The sequence below is a fragment of the Drosophila gunungcola genome, chromosome 3R (assembly GCF_025200985.1).
Source record: "Drosophila gunungcola strain Sukarami chromosome 3R, Dgunungcola_SK_2, whole genome shotgun sequence".
NCBI lineage: Eukaryota > Metazoa > Arthropoda > Insecta > Diptera > Drosophilidae > Drosophila > Drosophila gunungcola.
The window spans coordinates 1,330,540-1,350,456 of NC_069139.1; the positions used below are offsets into that span (position 1 = coordinate 1,330,540).

At 41.1% G+C, this 19,917-nt stretch overlaps 3 protein-coding genes across 5 annotated transcripts in view; 1 reads left to right on the plus strand and 2 right to left on the minus strand.

Moving 5' to 3' along the window:
- LOC128252800 (dorsal-ventral patterning protein tolloid) overlaps positions 1–15,790 on the minus strand; it is a 31,871-nt gene extending 16,081 nt beyond the window's left edge. For 2 of the 3 annotated variants that reach the window (XM_052980851.1, XM_052980849.1), the window contains exons 1-2: positions 15,620–15,790; positions 7,744–8,340 (exon numbers count right to left, since the gene is read on the minus strand). In XM_052980851.1, the coding sequence (XP_052836811.1) occupies positions 7,744–8,176 (433 nt within the window). In that variant the 5' untranslated portion in view covers positions 8,177–8,340; positions 15,620–15,790. Of the gene's footprint in view, positions 1–7,743; positions 8,341–15,517 lie in introns of all 3 variants that reach the window. The other variant, XM_052980850.1, reaches the window with a different exon arrangement.
- An 887-nt stretch (positions 15,791–16,677) lies between these two features.
- Positions 16,678–18,128, plus strand: LOC128252813 (methionine aminopeptidase 1). The gene is made up of 3 exons (XM_052980906.1): positions 16,678–16,925; positions 17,000–17,740; positions 17,798–18,128. The coding sequence occupies exons 1-3, from the start codon at positions 16,772–16,774 to the stop codon at positions 18,028–18,030; spliced, it is 1,128 nt and encodes a 375-aa protein (XP_052836866.1). The 5' UTR covers positions 16,678–16,771; the 3' UTR covers positions 18,031–18,128.
- On the minus strand, positions 18,061–18,529 carry LOC128252822 (DNA-directed RNA polymerases I, II, and III subunit RPABC5). Its single transcript, XM_052980916.1, has 2 exons — positions 18,335–18,529; positions 18,061–18,267 (listed from the first exon to the last, which is right to left on the minus strand). The coding sequence occupies exons 1-2, from the start codon at positions 18,427–18,429 to the stop codon at positions 18,159–18,161; spliced, it is 204 nt and encodes a 67-aa protein (XP_052836876.1). The 5' UTR covers positions 18,430–18,529; the 3' UTR covers positions 18,061–18,158.
- Positions 18,530–19,917: the final 1,388 nt, after the last annotated feature.

Sequence of the window (19,917 nt, forward strand, 5' to 3'; positions counted from 1 at the left end):
GATTTATTTGTACGATTTTCTATTCATTTTGGTTCGAGACATACTGATAACAAAAATTTGAAATTGTATTTCATGTGTACAAATATGTCGAAAAGTTGTTTATGAACATTGTAATTTAATGTCAAACACTACTAGTTTAGTAAGTAAACTGAAGGATATAAGAATGGTACTTGAACATTGACATTTGATTATTACTATTACTAAACTAAAAAGTATGAGTATGGGACTTAGATACTCATGTCAGATGTTTTATTTATATATCCTTTTCCTCACATTTAAAGTAAGCCCTATTTTTTTTTGTGTATCGATAAGATTTGTACAAATGCGGTGCGCTTCATTGGAGTGTCAAATGATTGAATAAACGAATCAAATCATGTGTGGCAAATTTATTCGAGTGTTTCGATGATTATCTTCGGAAGGCGAGTGGCAAAATGAATCCTAATGAAAGGGAAGAATTTCTCGTTGGAAATTCCCCATGACACGACGCTCAAATATCACTTGGAGTGCTTTCGTGACCACTGTAGCAATCGGTCAATGGCCCAAACGGGTGCTTATAAAACCACTGACAGTCGAATTCATATGTTTCTATGGCCTGCAGTCCGGAGCCCAAGCCAAACATCCCCAGATCCTCTTTGCGGACCAAATCGCAGATAGAGCTGGAGGGCAAACAATGGCGCTGGCATGGCCAATGTTTGAGTTCCCGCACCAGATTTCAGATTTATGATGGACAACTGCGTCGAAATATTTTTGCAGCTGTACGGCGGAGTATTTGCGGCTCGGCTCCGCATCATCTATGGCCACTTTTCACCTACGGCCAGGCCAGACATAAAAACTATTTTCCATTGCCGCCGCAGAAAAAAGGCCAGCGAACAAGCTCGTCGTTCGCACAAAGCATTTATAGAAAAAGTTTTTAGCTTGGAGCACGGGAATAGGAGATAGGAAATATATATATCCTGCGCGTTCGTTGTTTTTCAATTTGAAATGTTGAAATGGGGCTGAAAAGCGCAGTGATATTCGTGGGATGTGTGAATATGCCAGTGCGTTAGAGTGTTCAGTTTGCAGTTTATTCAGTTTATTCAGTTCACCTACTCAACTTTTGGTGCCACTTTATTACAGCGTCGTCTGCGGCAGGTTCAATAAACCCTGGATACACAGGCACCCACTTTGAACCACTGCCACCCACTTCCACCACCCACTCACCCATCTGCAGAACCACACTAGCAGTTGCATCTGATAATTGTGCCATCAGCAGTGCAGTTGCTTCAAATGTGTCGCTGCCCGCGTTTATTTTCGTACACTTTTCGCACATCGCACAACAAATGATGCCAAATAAAACGCAAGCATTTAGTGGCAGGAGCCAGCACTCCAGATATCAGAAAAGTGCCGCGCTTATTACGAATCGGGTACAGCTTGCGAATTTTATTTTCTTGCTTCTCTGTTGTCAAAATTAAATATTAATTTATTTTTCTGGTGCTCTCTTAGAAAACTAAATTTCTTAATTTGTTTTGGGCAAGATATGTAATTCAATGTATAAAATCAACTAAATACTTTAATCCAAATATAAAAAGAAGTTTGTGTCTTCTGCAAATATAATAAATTTTCTTGTGCAGCAGTCCAATGTTAGAATTTGTAATGTTCTAATTAATTTATTTTCTCCGATGCTCTCTTAGCAAGCTTTATATATATTCTATTTTATGAAATATCAACATTGAAAATAAAGTACACATTTCTGTTTTATAACATAACAACATAACATATCCATAAGAAATTCATTTAATATTCTAGACAAGTTAAAGATTTAAATTAAAGTTTGTGCTCTCCAAGAGAATACAATAAACTTTATTTTGCAGCAGCCAACTGCACAAATTTTTCATTTTAAAATTTTTTTGATATTTTAGATTATTAACGTTATACTTATTTCCTTCAGAAATTTTAATTTTATTTAAAAGCAGTCTTTAAATACATAAAAATGTTCTTGTCGATTTCAATCTGTGCTGGTTAGCGGATTATTTGTTTCACAACAAAATTTGAAAGCCATGTAAAATTTAATGGACTTCTTATGTCAATGTTATTTACGGCGATTCAGCTTTGCATAGTATTTTGTTTATAAATACAGAACGATATACAAAACTTACGTTTTTATCAAGGAAAGCAGGGCTTAACTGCTGCAAATGAAGCTCAATGTTCGCTTGACTGGATTCGGTTCAATTTATGTGTTACCCTGCATATGAATTCCGTATTGGATTCTTGGCATTTGCTTTGGCGAAAAAAAATCAACAAAAAGAACTGGAGAACGCATTCAATTTGTCTTTGGTCTGTCGCTTTCACTCGATTTTCCTGCTCAGCAGGGAACTTTAGGGATATATATATGGGGGATATGGAAGCAGAAATCTGCTTTGGTCATCCGTTGCCGAGCGGATTAATTCGATTTGTATGGCCCTTTCCCGATTCTGGGGTACTGAACAATTAAAATAACATTTGCAAATTTAAAATGCGATTTGCATAAATTACGTTTCGTCCACAGCTGCAAACGCTCACACGAATAAGGATATTTATATATGTATTTATATATATGTACCTTATTTGTACAATATGCCAGTATACAAGCGTTTGTTTGGTTCTCTACCAAAAACATAAGCTCCATTTTGTGGCATTATCTGAGCAGCTTTTGAGCTTGTTTGCTTCGCCTGCTTATTTATGCCAATTTGCATAAACAATGATTGCAGCACACAGCATTCAGCATACAGCCGGCTAGGATAACAAATTCTGGCAAACAGGTTGCTCAGACACATGGCAATTGTTTGCTTTATGTACGAGTGTGTTTGGGCATGTGTGCAAAAAGTTTGGGAATGCATCCTGCTGTCAGCTGTTGGCATTCCGCAACAGTTGAACTGTAGTAGACCACCCATTGGACCCTCCTCCCCCTGCTATGCCATTCTTGTTGGCATTAATTAATTATGTAAACAGCTTAAATGCAAGTTTATTTTATTTACACATGTTTCTGCTCGCTTGCCTGTTCGAAACCAAGAGGGGATGTCATTTCAATAAATGCACCTGGGGTAAACTTCGGTTAAATTCGAAAGCATTTGCCACTGTTGCAAGTCGGTAGATGTTGCAAATGTAGTCAATGGCAGCAGAGCCCCTTCAGCCAGCAAATCCTTTGAGCAGTCTCGAAATCAGCTGCCTCACTTCCGATTTTCTAACATTTCCGCAGCTGCACTTCCTTTTCGTTTCTTTTGCTTGCTTTTTGTGTGCCAGAGTACAAGATTCGCTTTTGAAATCCGGCGATAGCTTTGGCCGAAAGCATGCCGAATCTGTCATCATGCTTATAAAGCACCACTGAGATCCGAGGACCGAATATAAATCTATTGTCATCTTCCAAGTGAATCTTGGAGCGGGGAAAACTGTCAGCTGGAATGGGGTCAATGTCTCTCTATGGCAAACAAATTAATTTGCATAAACGAAAGCAATTTGTTTTGCCCTGGCTAACAGCAAATTCATTTAATTTATGTGTGTTTATTTGTATAGATGAAACAAAGTTAAGCATTAAATAGATGTGGTTTTTAATTAAGGGCATACACAGTTCCCCTTCCGAAGAGTTTGGCAGCCCATTGCCACGTTCTGTGGCTTTGTAAGCTGATCCTGCTGGCTGCTTTGCGGTGAGCATCCCAGCAACCCACCCATCCACCCATCCCTCCATCCATCCACCTATCTACATCTACATTTACCCCCCCGAAAATGCTACAAACTAACTCAATCCGTCTGCACAATGCCAAAAGTGCGAATTGTAAATAGTTTCTGGCATCGGGCTCTGGCTTAACTTAGCGATGGACTTTTGAAAGCGCTGCAGGGCACTAAGCAGGTACGAAGAAACCAAGTCGAAGTATTTCGGAGGGCTAAATCCTACACTGTGGGAAAAGGTTAAGAAAAGTTTCTAGGAAAATTCTGGAACTGTTTATAAAACTAACATTTTTTGTCTGTTATTTTCCCATAAGTCCCATTCATACAAAGTATTGAAGTATTGTCGGTAATAAAATGATAGTAAATTAGAAATTTGTTAAAAATTTAGGAGAATAGAATCTTACTCTTAAATGTTTAACAGGTTATAATCGAGTTCAAAACTACTATCTGTTGCAACAATTTTACTTCACTAAATTTGTATGATAATAAACCAAATAACTCCCCGTGTACTTTGTTCATATTGAGTATTTCCCAGCTGAGTTGCAGTTACTTTATTTTCCTTTCCTGTGAAACACGACCCGTTTCCATCTCTATCCTGGCCCCCGCATCCTGTATCCTTCATCCTCTCAGCTATGCATGCAATGCCTTCGAAGTGCCTTTTATTTGAGACCGCGAGTGGCGTTAGTTTGTTGCCTTTCAGCCCGAGCAATTCTGCCATTCTTGCCATTTTGCCAGAGCTCAATCAGTGTGGGTGTGAGGCCTTAAAGGGGATTCCCCTCGAACAAGTGCTGGGTGGCGGGGGGCTTTTTGAGTTTTGTGTGCAAAGCGCCGACTTTCAGGCCACTTGAAGTCATCGCGCCTTCGCCGCCGACTGACATTTTGGTCGTTTGCGGTTGTTATTGTGATGCTGTTGTCATCATTACTGTCGTCTAAGCTCACTCAACTCCGCTCTGCAGCTGCACATTCCGCTCATTTGCAGTGCCATTTGCGGCCTGATTTCTGCTCTTCGCTGCCCCGCCATTGTTGTCCACACTTTGATGCTGCTCTATGCAAATTAATTAGCGAGTCTGCACCAGCAGCAGCAGCAGCAGCAGTTTAGTTAATTCCTTAAAGTGTTGGCCTACGAACGCATTATGACACGCGTTTGAATTTGAGTTTGAATTTCCATGGCTAAACGCTCTCGTGTTGCCTACTAATGGGCGCCCCCCACTTCAAAGGCCTTAATTAACTTTGGAGTATTTTCCGGGGAAAATGTTTGAGCGAGTGTGCGTGTGCGTGCTCTCCATGGGGGATTATCGTGTCTGCAACGCACTGCACATTTTTGGCAAATTAAATTTTCCAGTTTCGAAATTGCTTGCAACTTCAATTGAAAGTTGATTAGTAGTAGTGCCCCCATCTCCCATTTCCCAACATCGCAGTCCGAAATTCAATTAGGTTCCTTTGTGTGGAGAAAAGAAGTAATAAACATTGTTTATTTTCCCCCCATCGTGCATTTGCATATATTAGGAACCCATTGGTTTCTGTGCAATACAAATCGACTTTGACCCAATTTTCTTCACAGGGAAGCGCCAAATGCAAACAATTCATTAATTGTGGAGCGACAAAAAACACCCGAGGCGGACATGGTTGGTTGTGAAATTATGGAGGGAGTTCCGTGGTCTCCAGGCACGCATTCAGATTCAGATGGGTGATAGATGTGGCTGTGTGACCTATCTGGCAATCGAAGCGCCAGACCTCGAGAAAATACGGTAGTCATTTGCCAAAATGGGGGGCCAAATAGCTCGTAAATGGGGGAAGATAAGGTAAGAGCCTATAAAATGGTTAAAATTACAGACGTAAACAAACGTACAAGGCTCTTTTATTATGTGCTATTATTTTATTTGCAGCTGTAGCCTTCAATTCAATTGTTACAATTGTTAAATTTCTATTCAATATGAACAATAAATTACAAATTCAAATTATTTCCCAGCCCACACATTTCACATTTTTAAAATGTAAAAGGCAATAAACAAAGTTCATTTAATTAATGATTTCATTTGTGAAATGACTAAAATTATTTAATTATATAAATAAAAGAAATTTATTTTTTCCCGTTTAGAACTGGCATATTTGTGACTATTTCTTGGGAAGAACATATTAAGTTTTTATATTTAACAATAAAAATTTTTAAATATTTTGTATAAATATTTTGTTTGTTAATTTTTAATTTTATAAGTTATATTCGTTCATTATTTAAAATGGTTTAATTTTGATGATGGCTTGAATGAAAATCGACCAATTGAAATATATAAGTTCATGAGTATTTTAAGTTGCAAAAAACCAAATAATGTTACTTATTTTAGAAATTTTTATTTATTTTATACCAAGGTGGGTATTCATAAATCCTCCCCCCCCACCACATTTGCAATTGTCAAGCACTTGACGACACATTGCCAATGATAGTTACGGCGGAAGTCATTTTCCCTTCAATATACGCATACTTTGGCGAGTACTGCGCCCAATGAATTTCCGTCCTTGGGTGGGTGGCCAGTGGGTGGCTAGTGGGTGGCCCAACTGGAGTACAACTTTTTGACAATTGATGCGAGCAAATACTTAGAGATAGACCCGCAGATAAACTTGCCTTCTATCACTTCGAGGCAGACAAATTGCAATCGAAGTCGGAGCTCTGCTGGTGGCAGACACAAGCGCAGACTTAAACTCAGACCAGGACATGGAAACGGATACCCCGTATCGATATACGGATACGGATCCGGACAAGTCGAGAAGACAACCATTCGCTTGTGCACTGCTCTCGCAGTGAATTTCCTTACATTTTTCCCTGGATTTTTGTATTATTTTCCTCTCGTTTTTTTTGCAAACTAAGGTAAATTCAATTGAATCGAGCTGGGAAGCGGTTGTGATCGGTGGAGGGGGAGGGGGTGGGGAGGGTTGTGGGGATGAGTTGGGAGCATGCCACAATAGCGCTTAATTTTCAGCGCTGCAACAAGCGGCTGACAGGGGTTTTCTTGAGGGGATGGTGGCCATAAATAATGTCGGGTGGGTGTGGTGGTGTGCAGGATGAGCTGCTTTCACGTGTGTTTGTGTGTGCCTGTCTACGTCTCGAGTTAACAAGACTTTTCGCTTTTACTCAAACTCTCAGGCTAACACAATTTTCAAAGCTTTTGTCTTGCCACGACTTGACTGGGGTATCGTCTAAATCTCATATAGAAATGCACTTCAACAAATCAGGAAAAATCACTTAAAATCAGGAAAATATTAACTTGTCACAAACTTCTAACAAATATGTTACCGTTTTTATTATCTTATTGGAATACCAAAAAAAAGTATTAATAAAAATGTTTAATTGAAATAAAAAACCTTTTTCGCCCAGTAGAGAATAAAAATCTCAACTCGTTATCTCAAATATATAACCAGAACCTTCGATTTTGAACTCTAAACGGACCCAATAAATGCACTTATTTTTACACATTTTTAACAGAGACCAAAGACAACCCAAACTTATTTATTTTAACAAAGAAAAAAATATGGAAAGCTTCTAGAAATAGTCGAACTATACAGTTTTTAATTTTTTAAATTTGAATTTGAAACTTTAGGGATATAGTTATTATTTACAAATAATAATTTAAAAATCACGCTTGCTTTATAAGTTTTATTTTGAGACGGAAAAATAAAACTTATATCTTGAGTTTTACGTTTTCATTTGAAAATAAACTCGATCTAAAATTTAAAAGTGGAAGGGAAATAGACGAAGTGAAGCGCGGCCAACACTTTTGCATATAAAACTAACTAAATATAACTTTGTATTTACTTTCTAAGGTCTTAACTTTAAAACTAATTTTCTACAAAAATTATTTTTTAACCTTAAATTTGATAGGACAGTAATCAGATCAGATTGGTTTTTCCGCGTGTAAATATATAGATTCGGGGCTTACAGATTGGCTTACGGCGGAGTAGAATCAACGCGGAGGCAAGGCAAATGTGAAGCCATTTCCGTGACCCGTGGGATGAGGGATTGGATTGGGCTGTAAGATGCGCTAAAGTGATATGTGCACCCGTACTCACCGGCCTTGCAGGGATCCATGTCAATGTCTCCGGATACCTTTGGTGTCACATGCAGGCGCATCAGCTGCTCGATGGTGTATTTGCTGCGGTATGGTCGTCGCAGTCGGCGAATTGTTCCCAGATACGCATCGAATTGTTGGCGATGGTGCATGTGGGTCCTCTGATGGTGTCCGTCCTCTTCGCTGCCCTTTTCAGTGTCCGATGACAGTCGTTGAAGGACACCATCATCCGCGGAATGTTCCCGCCTGAGGGCGTTCCCTTGCGCTACAGATGCCATTGGATCCGCGGATGCAGGAGCAGGAGCCGGAGGTCCTCGGTGGGATCGGGGGTTCTTAGCCTGCACCGAAATTAGCACTAGTAGCAAACCAATGCCCAACAGTAGGACGCAGTTCGTCCAGCTGACGCCCAGGGGCGTGCCACGCCTTCTACGCATCGCAGCGGCGTCAAATTCGCTTTTACCGCTCTTTATTTATTTTTTGCTAAGTGCCTTTTTGGATTTTTTGTGCTCTGCAAGTTTCGTGACCAATAGCCCACTTTGATTTGAATTGCGGCGATCAGTCTGCTTTTAACATAAGTTCATTTTCATTTAGCACGTGCCTGCAATTGAAAAGCGCAAAAACAATGATTAGATTGTGTCTTCAGAGAGCAGCTTCATTCAGGTTTGCACCAGACTGGGTGGAATTATTTACATCGAAACCGACATTTCGTGTATCATTATATGTGGCTTCCCAAGCTTTTTTGAACCACAGATAACCCTTTGTTCAGCGAAATAGAACTCAGTTGCACGCGTTTTGCACTTGCTTATCAGCTCTGTTGTTTTCTGACCATGAAATATTCAACGCAGAATTGCATTGAGAAAGGTAACAGATTTTATTCATAAACAAACTGATTTAAAGAAGTTTACCGTAGAACTTTAAATATAATAAATATCAAACGCTTTGTAATGTAACGTTCTTAATGTAAATAATATTTTTAAATCAGTTTCTTACTTATTTCTGCGTTCCCAAGCCCCCTGAACTAATGATAACCCTTTGGCCCCATCGAAATGACCCATAATTTCAGGCGATACAGCCCGTTTCGTTTCGTTTTGTTATTTCAGGGCCTTGAAATGTTTTTTTTTTAAAGCGGAAATAAACGGCGTACTTCGATGGTCAAACATGTAGTAAAGCTGACATGTAGGGGGTATAAAATTGAAAAATGCAGATGAAATGGCAGTCGTAACATTACCATGTCACGGCGAAATGGTAATTTACTTATGCATTTCCAATCCGGGTTATCTCTGGGAAGCTGGCTTTCCTTTGCATTTTGAATACGATCTGGTTACGGGGAAAGTCAATTCATTTGCTAATTCCGAACTGAGCATCCGATGCAATCGATGCAAGTGGGCCTCATCGCCATGGGGATGTTTTACAAAATATTTCAGACAATCCCAATCTGTGCACACGCCGGGTGTCTTATTTACATTCGACGTATACCTACATATGTGCAGTTAACATCTGCGCCTTGGGCCATCATAAAAAGTTGGGTAAACTGAGAAAACAAAGAAGGTGTAAAACCCGACAGATGGGCGGTGAAGGAAGTCGATTTAGAGGAAATAGTCAGGCAGTAAATCCGAGCACCAGAACAGGTAATTGTAAATGTTTCAGCCATCAACTTGGCACTCAATTAACTCCGATGCAGAGGCAGCCAGAATCCAGGACTCTATGCACAATAACAGGTAATTAAAAATCGCTTAGCCCCGGCCCAGGTTAGCCAAGCAGTTCAGAAAACCTTTTCAATTAACTTGAATGTTTGGGCCAAGCCATTGTCATCAGGCTGTTGATTTTGGTGCCTTTGCTGCTACTGATTTTCCCGGCAATTGTGGCAATTTCATTAAATCATTTCATTTCCGGCCCCCGCAAGTACACACACCGACACACACAAAACAAATCAAGGACTCGCCTGGCTTTTTATGGCAAATTAAGTTGCCTTTTGTTGTGGTGGTGGTGGAAAAAGAAGCGACTAGCAAATAAAGCCAAACACCGCACAGACAATTCCACGGGCAAGCAGCTTTGGACAGAAGTTTTCGCAGCCAAAAGGCAAAAGGAGTGCAACATATTTTCTTAATTTCATTTCGTTTAATTTCACTTGGCAAAGGAAGCAAAAGGAGCAGCAGCAGGAGCTCCAAGAAGCAGCAGCCATTTCCATAATCCTCGCTCGCATAATTACGTATACGCCGCATGGGACCAACAAGGCAAGGACGACGAGAATGATGATGACGGCACAGCGTTTCTCATTTAAGCGAAATTAAAAATTCAATTGATAAATTCCCAACTAAATAAGCACTGGAAAGGGAAGCGGAGCAAAGTTACTTGTGAGGCTCCTGGTTTTTCTTCGTTTTTATTTTGTTTTTGTTGCTCCGCTGCTCCTTTGTTGCCACGTCTCTGGCAGCAAATTGAAAATCGTTGAAAAGTATGTTAATTGGCTGAAGCTAGTCCGCTTTGCTCATTATGGAATTAATGCAGACCTCATTCTACAGAACTTCCTCCTCCGCACTTCTTATCGCACCCACATGGAAATGAGTATGGTAATTGAAAGGTGCATTGTTATCAGAGTTCTAGGTCAATTGCCGCTGCGATCGGCTAGCGTAAACAAAAGCCAACTCTGCTACGTAATAGCTGGCAAACAAACAAGATCCAAGAGTGCTCTTTGAATGCCAATCCCACTTCGATTCGCATTTTAGAAGCTTTAAGATGTCACTTTCAAATGGCACGCGCCATTTACTTTTAGTTTAATTAGATGCGATAAGAGAGTGCCAGCCAGCAGATATCCTGTTCATCCTCTGTCCTTCGTCCGTCGTCCTCTGAGCATCGTACTCCTCCATTCGAGACCATCAATCAGGCTTGTCAAGTGCTCGCAACTTTGCAACTACGACAAACTGACAATGACAAGCGTCAAGTGGCTGGGGAATCCTTGTTTCCCAGCCAGTCTCTGATTTGGCGCAGGACTTTTAGTGTTTTACAAGAGAAAATACTGACAGGACTCGCTGCCAAGCTCTTTGTTTGCCTAATTTTGATTTTTCCCCTTTGACAGTCAGTTGACATTTGCAATTGCAAACTAGCCGAGTCAAAGATATGACTTGAGAAAGGCCCCATCTAAATGAATTGAAATATATAGTAGCCAGCTGCGTGTCTGCGGCATCTGCCAAAAACGAGTTGTTTAGCGCATTTCCTAGCACTTTGCGACTTTGCGACTCCTCCCATTTTACGGACAATTTTCGCAGCACTCAAGGACATCGAAATGCAGGCCATGACTTGGGTCAACAAGTGGGTGGCGGCGGCGCTGGAGGAGCCTCAATTTGGAAACAACTTAATTTCAATTACTGACGCAAAGGCGGGCACAGCCGAAATGGTATAATGAATGGGGGAGTCTGTGCCACTGCTATTGCTTCTGCTACTGCGGCCGACTTTTATGCGATTTAAAATGCTTCACCAGTGCAAAATGCAGTCAGGCGGCTGAACTAACAACAAGCAGGCGAGCAAACAGACAGACAGACAGACAGAGGAGGCCACAGGACAGGACATCGACTAGAGGAAGGAGAAAGGAGAGCCCCAGGCAGGACCAGAAGCACAACCAGAACCAGAACGAATCCAGAGCCAACGGCAAATAATTAAGCTTGGCTGCCCGGCACCTGTGGCCCTTGTACGCTTGTACGCCGGGTCAGGCCATGGCCAAAACCAACACTTAGAAAAAACACCAGCCCTATGTTCATAAATTCATATTGTTTTAAGAATGTGCTCAAATCAAGTCTTGGTTCAAATAAAAAAGCAAAAATAAAATAGTTTTCAAAACCCAAAAAAAATTTTTAAAATAATATTTATTGAAGTGAAAAAAATATGTACTGTTTAATATGTATGATTAAATCAATAACCACTGTCGAAAAAAAAAGTAAGTGAAAAAAGATACAGAAACTAGCGCGTTTCGAACTCTCCTCTAAGCCAAGCACAGAATTCTTATGTTTTTTCTTGAGTGCATATATCCTGTATCCTGCAACTGTGGCTCAGCACAAGCGAAATGAGTGGGTGGGCGTGGGCCGACCCGAGCCGAGTCCTGATTATATAGCAGCTCGCCATGTGAATGTAAATAAAGTTCAGCCATAAAACACCCCGCAGACAGATAGGCGGCCTCCCACTTTTGGGGTCATAATCTGCAACAGAAGCAGACCAGGACGAGGATGCAAATAGCCAGAGATGGGACAGCCCTGCTCGGCTCGTAAAGAATGTGCGATTTATTTATAAACTCGGTAGGATGGCAGTAGGAACAGCACTGAAGTTAAGAAATAATTAATACTAACAACGACGAATGACGAGCGTCCTGTGGCCAGGGATTTTCAGGCCCGACACGGCCCATTGGAGCTATGGGATGCACGGGATGCGCACCTTTGCATCTCATCTTCCATATCGCCCCTGTTGTTTCGGGTCATGAATAACAATTGCCGGGGAGCTGTGGCTGGAGCTGCAGAAATATGGCAGAAAAGATTTCCTTTTATGGTGATTGCGTGGGAAAATGCTTGCCTGGCCGGCGATAAAATATGAAAAGAATAAAACGTGAAACGTAAAATGTAAAACAGCCCCAGTGCAAATATGAAAAGCGAGTGAAATCCTTTTAATTTGGCAAATAAAAAGGGCGGGCAGAACAAATTTCCGAGGAATCCCCACGCCGAGGAAAAACTGGCGTCTCAACTTCTGGCATGTAAATGCATGCAAGTGAAAGGGATCCAAGGGGGCAAGGTTTGAGTTTTGGATAACTATAGCACAAACTGAAGCAAAACCACGGCCAAGGCAATCGAAGCTACCAAATGCTGAATGCTCTGGATTGAGGGCAATTTACAAGCAATCCGTACGCAATTTCCTACTCCAATTAAGTTACATATTGCAGACAAGGCAGTGTCGGGATAATAATTACCCAAAGAAATATGACAAAAAGTGGAATTGCACATAAATTAGTCTGGGTAAGTGAAATATAAAATCTGCTTAGGCCTTAATTAATTACAGATGGGCGGGGAAGGGAGGTAAGTAAGGAATGACAGGACTCAGCCAAGTGGAAGTGGAGCCACTCACCCACATTCTCGCAGACAAACAAGCACTTGCGACATATCATTAACTTTGCTTTATAGCAACCGAAATTGGAAGGGATCCTTGAGGGCGGGGAGAAAAACTCAAAGCACTGCCTGTGCCACTGGCGTGGCTAAAGATGAAGTAAAAATACAGGAGAAATAACTCGTGGATGGGGTGACACTTTCTATACTATATGGGGGCTGCTTCTCTCGAAAAACCCTGAGGATGTGGATGCGCCGGCTGCTTGTTAGCAGGATGGCATCGGCTGTTGTGCCTACATACGGAAAAATATCCGTATTTTCTACGTACGAAAAAATATTTGTATTTCCTACATACATAAAGTTATTTGTATTTCCTACATATGGAAAAAATATTTGCATTTCCACAGGCCACGCACTGGGGAAATTTTTATACTATGGTTAGTGCGTGATGTATTTAAATTAAACCTTTTTTTGGACTTTCATAATTGGAGATTATAAACATACTGGCTCTAAACTGAAAACTGTATTTATGTTATTTTTGTAAGGTGGTGAATAAATTACTTCTAAATAAATTAATTGGAATTATAACTTTGGAAACTTAACGAAATTTATATATATAATCATTTTTGTACTCTTTGAGTTTCTGCAACTCTTATAACAAAAATAATTATGTTTTCATAGCTAAAAAGAAGTACCTTTAACTCGACTGTAATAACAAATAACAACTTTATATTTTGCTGTGTACACAGGACTGCTGCCAAAGCAGATACAGGACACTTTCAATGTCCATTAAATAACTCAAATCTCTTTGGCAGATTTGCCTCCTTGCCTTGTCGTCGGCAGGTAAATTTAGGGTTTAATACATAATACCTGTGGTTTATCCGACGTCAAGTGCAGCTATCTTAGCTCGTCCACCTTCCCTGTTGGATGCCCACTGCCCACTCCTCGAGCTTAATTCGCTTTTAATTTTTACCCTGCTGCGACAGCAAAAAATGCGAAAAAATTCCCCCATTGCCATGGCAAAAAGGGAAGGAGAAACAAGATGGGACCGAAAAATACAGCAGAAATTTGTTAAGCACGCGCTATCAGTCTGAAGTGCGTGTTCGAAGGATGAGGAAAATGGGCGGCTGAAAGGGAAGTGGAGGAGGAAGAGGAGGAGGAGTCCTGCGAAAGGGAATCCAAATGAATTCTATTCAAAGCGTTGGCTGCCACAAAATATGAAATAAAATGCTGTCGCTGGGGAGCTGAGTCCAGGACGAGAAATGTTGTTAAGAAATGCATACGCGGGCAATTTTTATTCCTTGCTGTCCTGTGTCCTGCGTTCTGCGTCCTGCGTCCTTTTGCGAAGCAGATACTGCTGCTTAAACACGAAATGCTTAATGGCCAAGTTGCCACAAAACGTTTGCCAGACAAGGGGAAACTCAGTGGAGCAAAAGTGAAATGCGTTTTCTGGCTCCGAAGTAGCAAGGACCAAGGACCTCTCTGTCTGACTGTGTGTCCGACTGCCTGTGTGTGTGTGGGTGGGTGTTGTGCTTATTGGAGCGTAAGCAACCTGGGCCACAATATCAATATGCGTCTTTTGTGCCAAAGCTGCCTCCGCTGACAATTGTTCGCCACCGGAAGTTTATATTCTAGCAGGCGGAAGTGTTAGGGGTAAACACACGGCATCACAGCACGAATTTCATATTTTCCATTTCATTTGGCTGCCTTTCTCCACACGCATAAATTTCCATCACCATTCATCCCACGAAAAGCAGACAAACAAAATGCGCAGCATATGAAAAAGTTGCAAAGACCAGACGCACGACGCAAGACGCAAGGCGAAACCAAAGCCAATTAAGGCTAATTCCCTGGAACCTTTTGTCTTGCCTTTAATAGCCGTCGAAGACAGAGGATCGTTGGCCAAAATAATAAAAAAGAGGAGTAGGAGGAATGCAGAAAAAAACAGAAAATAAATAAAAGGCCAGACAAGATGAGTTGGGTCGTCCGCAAGATCGTCCACGAGTTCGATGCCACTGGGCAGGAGTTCTTTTCTATTTCGCGGCTTTTTGTGGGCACCTTGACTCGCGATTGTTCCGTATTGTGTATTGTATATTGCAAATAAAGCACATGTACTCGTACGACGCGAAGCGAAATCAGTAAAGATTCTATTTTAATTATGCCGGCGGCCTTTAGATTGCCAATTGACGAGAGATCTGCGCTGCGATTTTACGCTACTTGTTTGTTTTTCTGCTTTTTGTTTTTGTTTTTTTGCGGGACGAAAAGCGGAAAAGTGGAAACCGCACGGCGGAGATAATAGCGTGAGCTAAAGACGCAGAACACCCACAAATCATCGAAAGTCCGGGGGATAGGAAAAGTCGGTGGTGCACACACCGCGTGCCGTTTTTTATTTATAGCCATTGAACGCTGCGCTTCTATCAGCAACAGCAATGGAAACGGCAGCAACATTCACAGCGGCAGCAGCAACATCAACGGCAGCAACATCAGCAGCAACATGAACAGCAGCAGCCTCAACAAAAACAGCGTGTTAACGTTTACATATTGTCGTTGTCGGGCGAGGGAAACCAGAGAAATGAACAATAATAACGCAAAACCAAAGATCAGAGCCGAGACTGATAACGCTTATTCAATGCACGCAGCGATTATAATCAAAATTCAATCGAGTGCGAAGATCAGGAGCACGAAAATGGTGATTACCCTTGTTTCACTTGTTGAGCAGACCGATGATTTGTGACTTCACTTCCCTTTCAGGTAGAATTCTGGGCTTGGGTTTGGTTTTTGGGTTTACTATGCACTCACTTCACAGGCCGTTAAATTTATCCTTCTGCCCTTTGTGGATATTTACGTTTGGCCATTTGATTCAAACAAGTTTGTTGCCAATATTCTTTTGTTTCGCGACGCCGTGATTCCGTTTTCACTGCGAAAGCACGTCCGTTCACGACCGAAGTTGCTCGCGATTTGAGAACATAAACAGAGCAGCCAGAACAACCAGATGAGCCCACCGAAAACTGTTCCCATCGAGAGCATGCGCCGAGAACAACAGAAAGCGGCGGGGAAATGCCCAACAGGCGGCAGCGTTTGAACCGCCGACGAAAGCAAAACAAGCAAGAAAACATCGCGGAGGCCAGTGTCCTTAGCGGGATCAAGGATCTTTGAAAAAACCTCTTACATTTTGTTTTAAAACCTTTTTAAAACACATAATGTCCATAAAATACGCAAATATCTTGGTTTTTCTGTTATACAAAACTTGTAATTAAAATATGTTAGATTAAATTTTTTTGGAAAAACAATACAAAATTGAAATTTAGTTAAACTTTTAACATTTAATTACAATATATGTAAAGCTTAATGAATTAATTTTTCCCTTAAAAAAACAATTAACCTGGCTATACAACAAAACAACTGTAATTAAAAGAGTTTTGTTAAAAACTTAAAAAAAAAAAATCTGCAATGGAAAATAGAAAATCATTCAAATTTATTAATTAAACAAGAGTTACTTGTTTTGCAAGTAAAATGGTAAGTAAGAACTGTCTTTTAACTTTTAATTGTAAAAATAAGGAATCATGAATTTAAATATATGTCCCTTAAAAACAAATAGCTTGATTCATTGGTTATTTAAAAAAATGTTAGTTAACAACTTTAAAAACAAGTAGTGCAATTTATTTTGAGTCTTAATTAGCAAATCAAATAACTTATTTTTAAACTAAAAATGTTGATTTCTTTTATTTCATTTTTTTTTAATCTTAAGTAGTTTAATTACTTGTTTTTCAATTAAAAATGCTTATCAAGAAGTGACAGGGAATTTAAAATTGAAAACCGTTACAAGAGATGTTAATCAACACTGACCGAAACTAATCGATAATCGATATCCAATGGTTGTCCATCTCTAGGCGGACTATTTTTGGCAAAGAAAATTTTCCTTATTTTATTTTCCTTTTCTTCTCGGGAAGAATGACTCAAAAGTGTGAGACGACCAACTGCGGCAAGGATGCGACTTTGCAGTGTCCCACCTGCCTGAAGCTGGGCATCAAGGGCTCCTTCTTCTGCTCACAGCCGTGTTTCAAGGGGTTTTGGAAGGAGCACAAAGCAATCCATGCTCTGGCAGGTCAGTTTCAGAGAAAGTCTCAACCATTCGTAACACCTTCGACTGAGCTTACATGTGGAAATATTTTGAAACAGCTGGAGCAACGCAGTCCGCAGCTCGAGAGGACGGCGCGTACAATCCGTGGCCGCAGTTCCGCTTCACCGGCAAGTTGCGCCCATTCCCAAAGACTTCCAAGCGGTCCGTTCCGGAGGCCATCCTGCGTCCCGACTACGCCGATCATCCCTCAGGGCGTTCCCTGTCGGAGGAGGCGCTGCGTGGCACCAGGATCAAGGTGCTGGACGACGAGGAGATCGAGGGAATGCGGGTGGCCGGCAGGCTGGGACGCGAGTGCCTGGATGAGGGCGCCAAGGGCGTGGAGGTGGGCACCACCACCGACGAACTGGATCGCCTGGTCCACGAGGCCGCCATCGAGCGCGAGTGCTATCCCTCGCCCCTCAACTACTACAAATTCCCCAAATCCTGCTGCACTTCGGTCAACGAGGTGATCTGCCACGGGATCCCCGATCAGCGTCCTCTGGAGGACGGAGATCTCTGCAATATCGACGTGACCGTCTATCATCGCGGCTTCCATGGCGATCTGAACGAAACCTTCTTCGTAGGCAATGTCTCGGAGAAGCACAAGAAGCTGGTGCAGGTCACCCACGAGGCGCTCAGCAAGGCCATTGAGTTTGTGCGTCCGGGGGAGAAGTACCGCGACATAGGCAACGTGATCCAGAAGTACGTGGCCCCCCATGGATTCAGTGTGGTGCGCAGTTACTGCGGTCATGGTATACACCGCGTTTTTCACACAGCACCCAATGTGCCTCACTATGCTAGTAAGTTTGGGGCTTAACTATGATAATTGGAATGAAACTAATACCCATTTCTTATAGAAAACTCTGCCGTCGGCGTGATGGCGCCGGGACACTGCTTCACCATCGAGCCCATGATCTCCATGGGCGTCCAAAAGGCCGAAACCTGGCCGGATGACTGGACAGCAGTGACCGCCGATGGCTTGTTCTCCGCCCAGTTTGAGCAGACGCTGCTGGTCAACGAAACCGGTTGCGAGATCCTTACGAAACGTCGCGAAAACAACGGACAGCCCTGGTTTATGGACAAGATGTGAGGCGGCAACCCACTTGGGCCAATATATAACTTCTAGGGCTATACACATCAAGCTTTAATTTGTAATTTTACAATAAAATCTAGAGTTTCTATTCCCAAGTCCGGTTTGGATACCCGATCATGTCGTGTTCACTTTTCGAGGGGAGCGTAGTTGAGCAGTTTCTCGATGAGATCCACGTGACCCAGGAGCATGCGTCGGCAACAATACCTCTTAAGACCCAAAGCATCGAGGGCATCTCTGGGATTGGAACAAACATTATGAAAAGAGGTTTGTGACAAGGACTTTTCCCGCGCGAGTGCCTTACCCTTCAGTGTATTCCGCCTGCAGGAGACCCAAGTACGACTCCCACTTGTTGCCAATCACCTTGCCGCAGGTAAAACAACGGATTGGAATAATCATCTTGCCTAGCAGCCTATAGTTTTCAAATAATTCACGAAATTTGTGCAGTTCACAACAACTTTCGGCTAAAATGTGTTTTGTCAGTGTGACCAGATTGCAGTGCTCTAGTTATCTCAAGTCCGTAAAATGTATCGATTGAAGCGATACCTATCTGTCATTTATCGATTCTTTTAAAAACAACTCCTTTGAAAAATTCTGCAGTTTTAAAACGTCATAAGACAGCATAGCGGCATAATTCCGCCGCCACAATTTTCATGGCGCCCGCCGCTTGTTTTGTATGAATGTACATGTGTAATGTAAAGCTTGCTTAAAATATGGTTAGAAAACCATAACAGATTCGTAATCATGAAATAATGTTGGTTCTGCACACAAGCATACATAACTTAACATATTAAGTTATATATAAATTTATTTGGCTCGCGAAACTCATTTCTGCTTAAATTTATCAAGCTTTCATCAGTACGCCGATTGAAACGAGGTGCTTTTTATAGCCTGAAAGAGGGTATTATTTGCTGATGATTTGGAGATAATTGGTTTTATTGAATAATCATATCAGCACTATTTTATATATATTTATAAATACAGGTATGTTGTTGAATCAGAAATAAAAAAACAACAATTCAAAATTTCAAAACAAAATTTAAGTGCAGATTGTCAGAGGCTTAAGCAACAACTCTTTAAACTGCAGTGTTTTGGTACCTTTTCTGAAATTTTTCGGAGATTTAGAAATGGGTTACATCATAAAAATCGGCCCGAAATATCAAACGAAGTTTTAAATGCAGATTTCTAGAGAACTAAGACAGAAGACTTTTAAGATATGTCATTGCGAAATTGCATGGTTGAAAGAAAAGTTATGGATTTATAGCTGTAGGTTTTATGGTTACTTTTTTGCAATGCTATTTTTCGGATATTAATTAAGGAGTTATCGTAAAAACAACAACTCAAAATTTCAATATAAAATTAAAATGCATATTGTAAAAGACTTAAGCCATAGGATTTTCAAGATATACCACTTTGAAATCGGAAGCCTGAAAGAAAAGTAATGGATTTAGGACTGTAGTTTTACGGTCACTTTTCTGCCAGGACGCTTTTTTCGGAGATTTAGAAAGGGGCTGCATCATAAAAATGTTAAAATATCGGCCCGAAATTACAAACAAGTTTTAAATGCAGATTTTTAGAGAACTAAGCCAGAAGACTTTTAAGATATGCCACTGCGAAATTTCATGCTTGAAAGAAAAGTTATGGATTTAGAACTGAAGGCTTTTGGTTGCTTTTCTGCCATGCTATTTTTCGGAAATTAATTAAGGAGGTATATCGTAAAAATAAAACATTTAAAAATTCAAAACAATGTTTAAATGCTGATTTTTAGAGGCTTAAGCTACAAGACTTTCCAGATACACCACTTTGAAATCGGAAGCCTGAAAGAAAAGTAATGGATTTAGAACTGTAGGTTTTTGGCCACTTTTCCGCAAGGACGATTTTTTGGAG

Excerpts from the sequence above, each read along its gene's own strand:
- LOC128252813 (XM_052980906.1), top strand. The coding sequence starts at position 16,772 with ATGACTCAAAAGTGTGAGACGACCAACTGCGGCAAGGATGCGACTTTG. Across the intron at positions 16,926-16,999 it reads AGCAATCCATGCTCTGGCAG|CTGGAGCAACGCAGTCCGCA; the intron begins GTCAGTTTCAGA and ends ATTTTGAAACAG. Across the intron at positions 17,741-17,797 it reads CAATGTGCCTCACTATGCTA|AAAACTCTGCCGTCGGCGTG; the intron begins GTAAGTTTGGGG and ends CATTTCTTATAG.
- LOC128252822 (XM_052980916.1), bottom strand. The coding sequence starts at position 18,429 with ATGATTATTCCAATCCGTTGTTTTACCTGCGGCAAGGTGATTGGCAAC. Across the intron at positions 18,268-18,334 it reads CAGGCGGAATACACTGAAGG|AGATGCCCTCGATGCTTTGG; the intron begins GTAAGGCACTCG and ends TTCCAATCCCAG.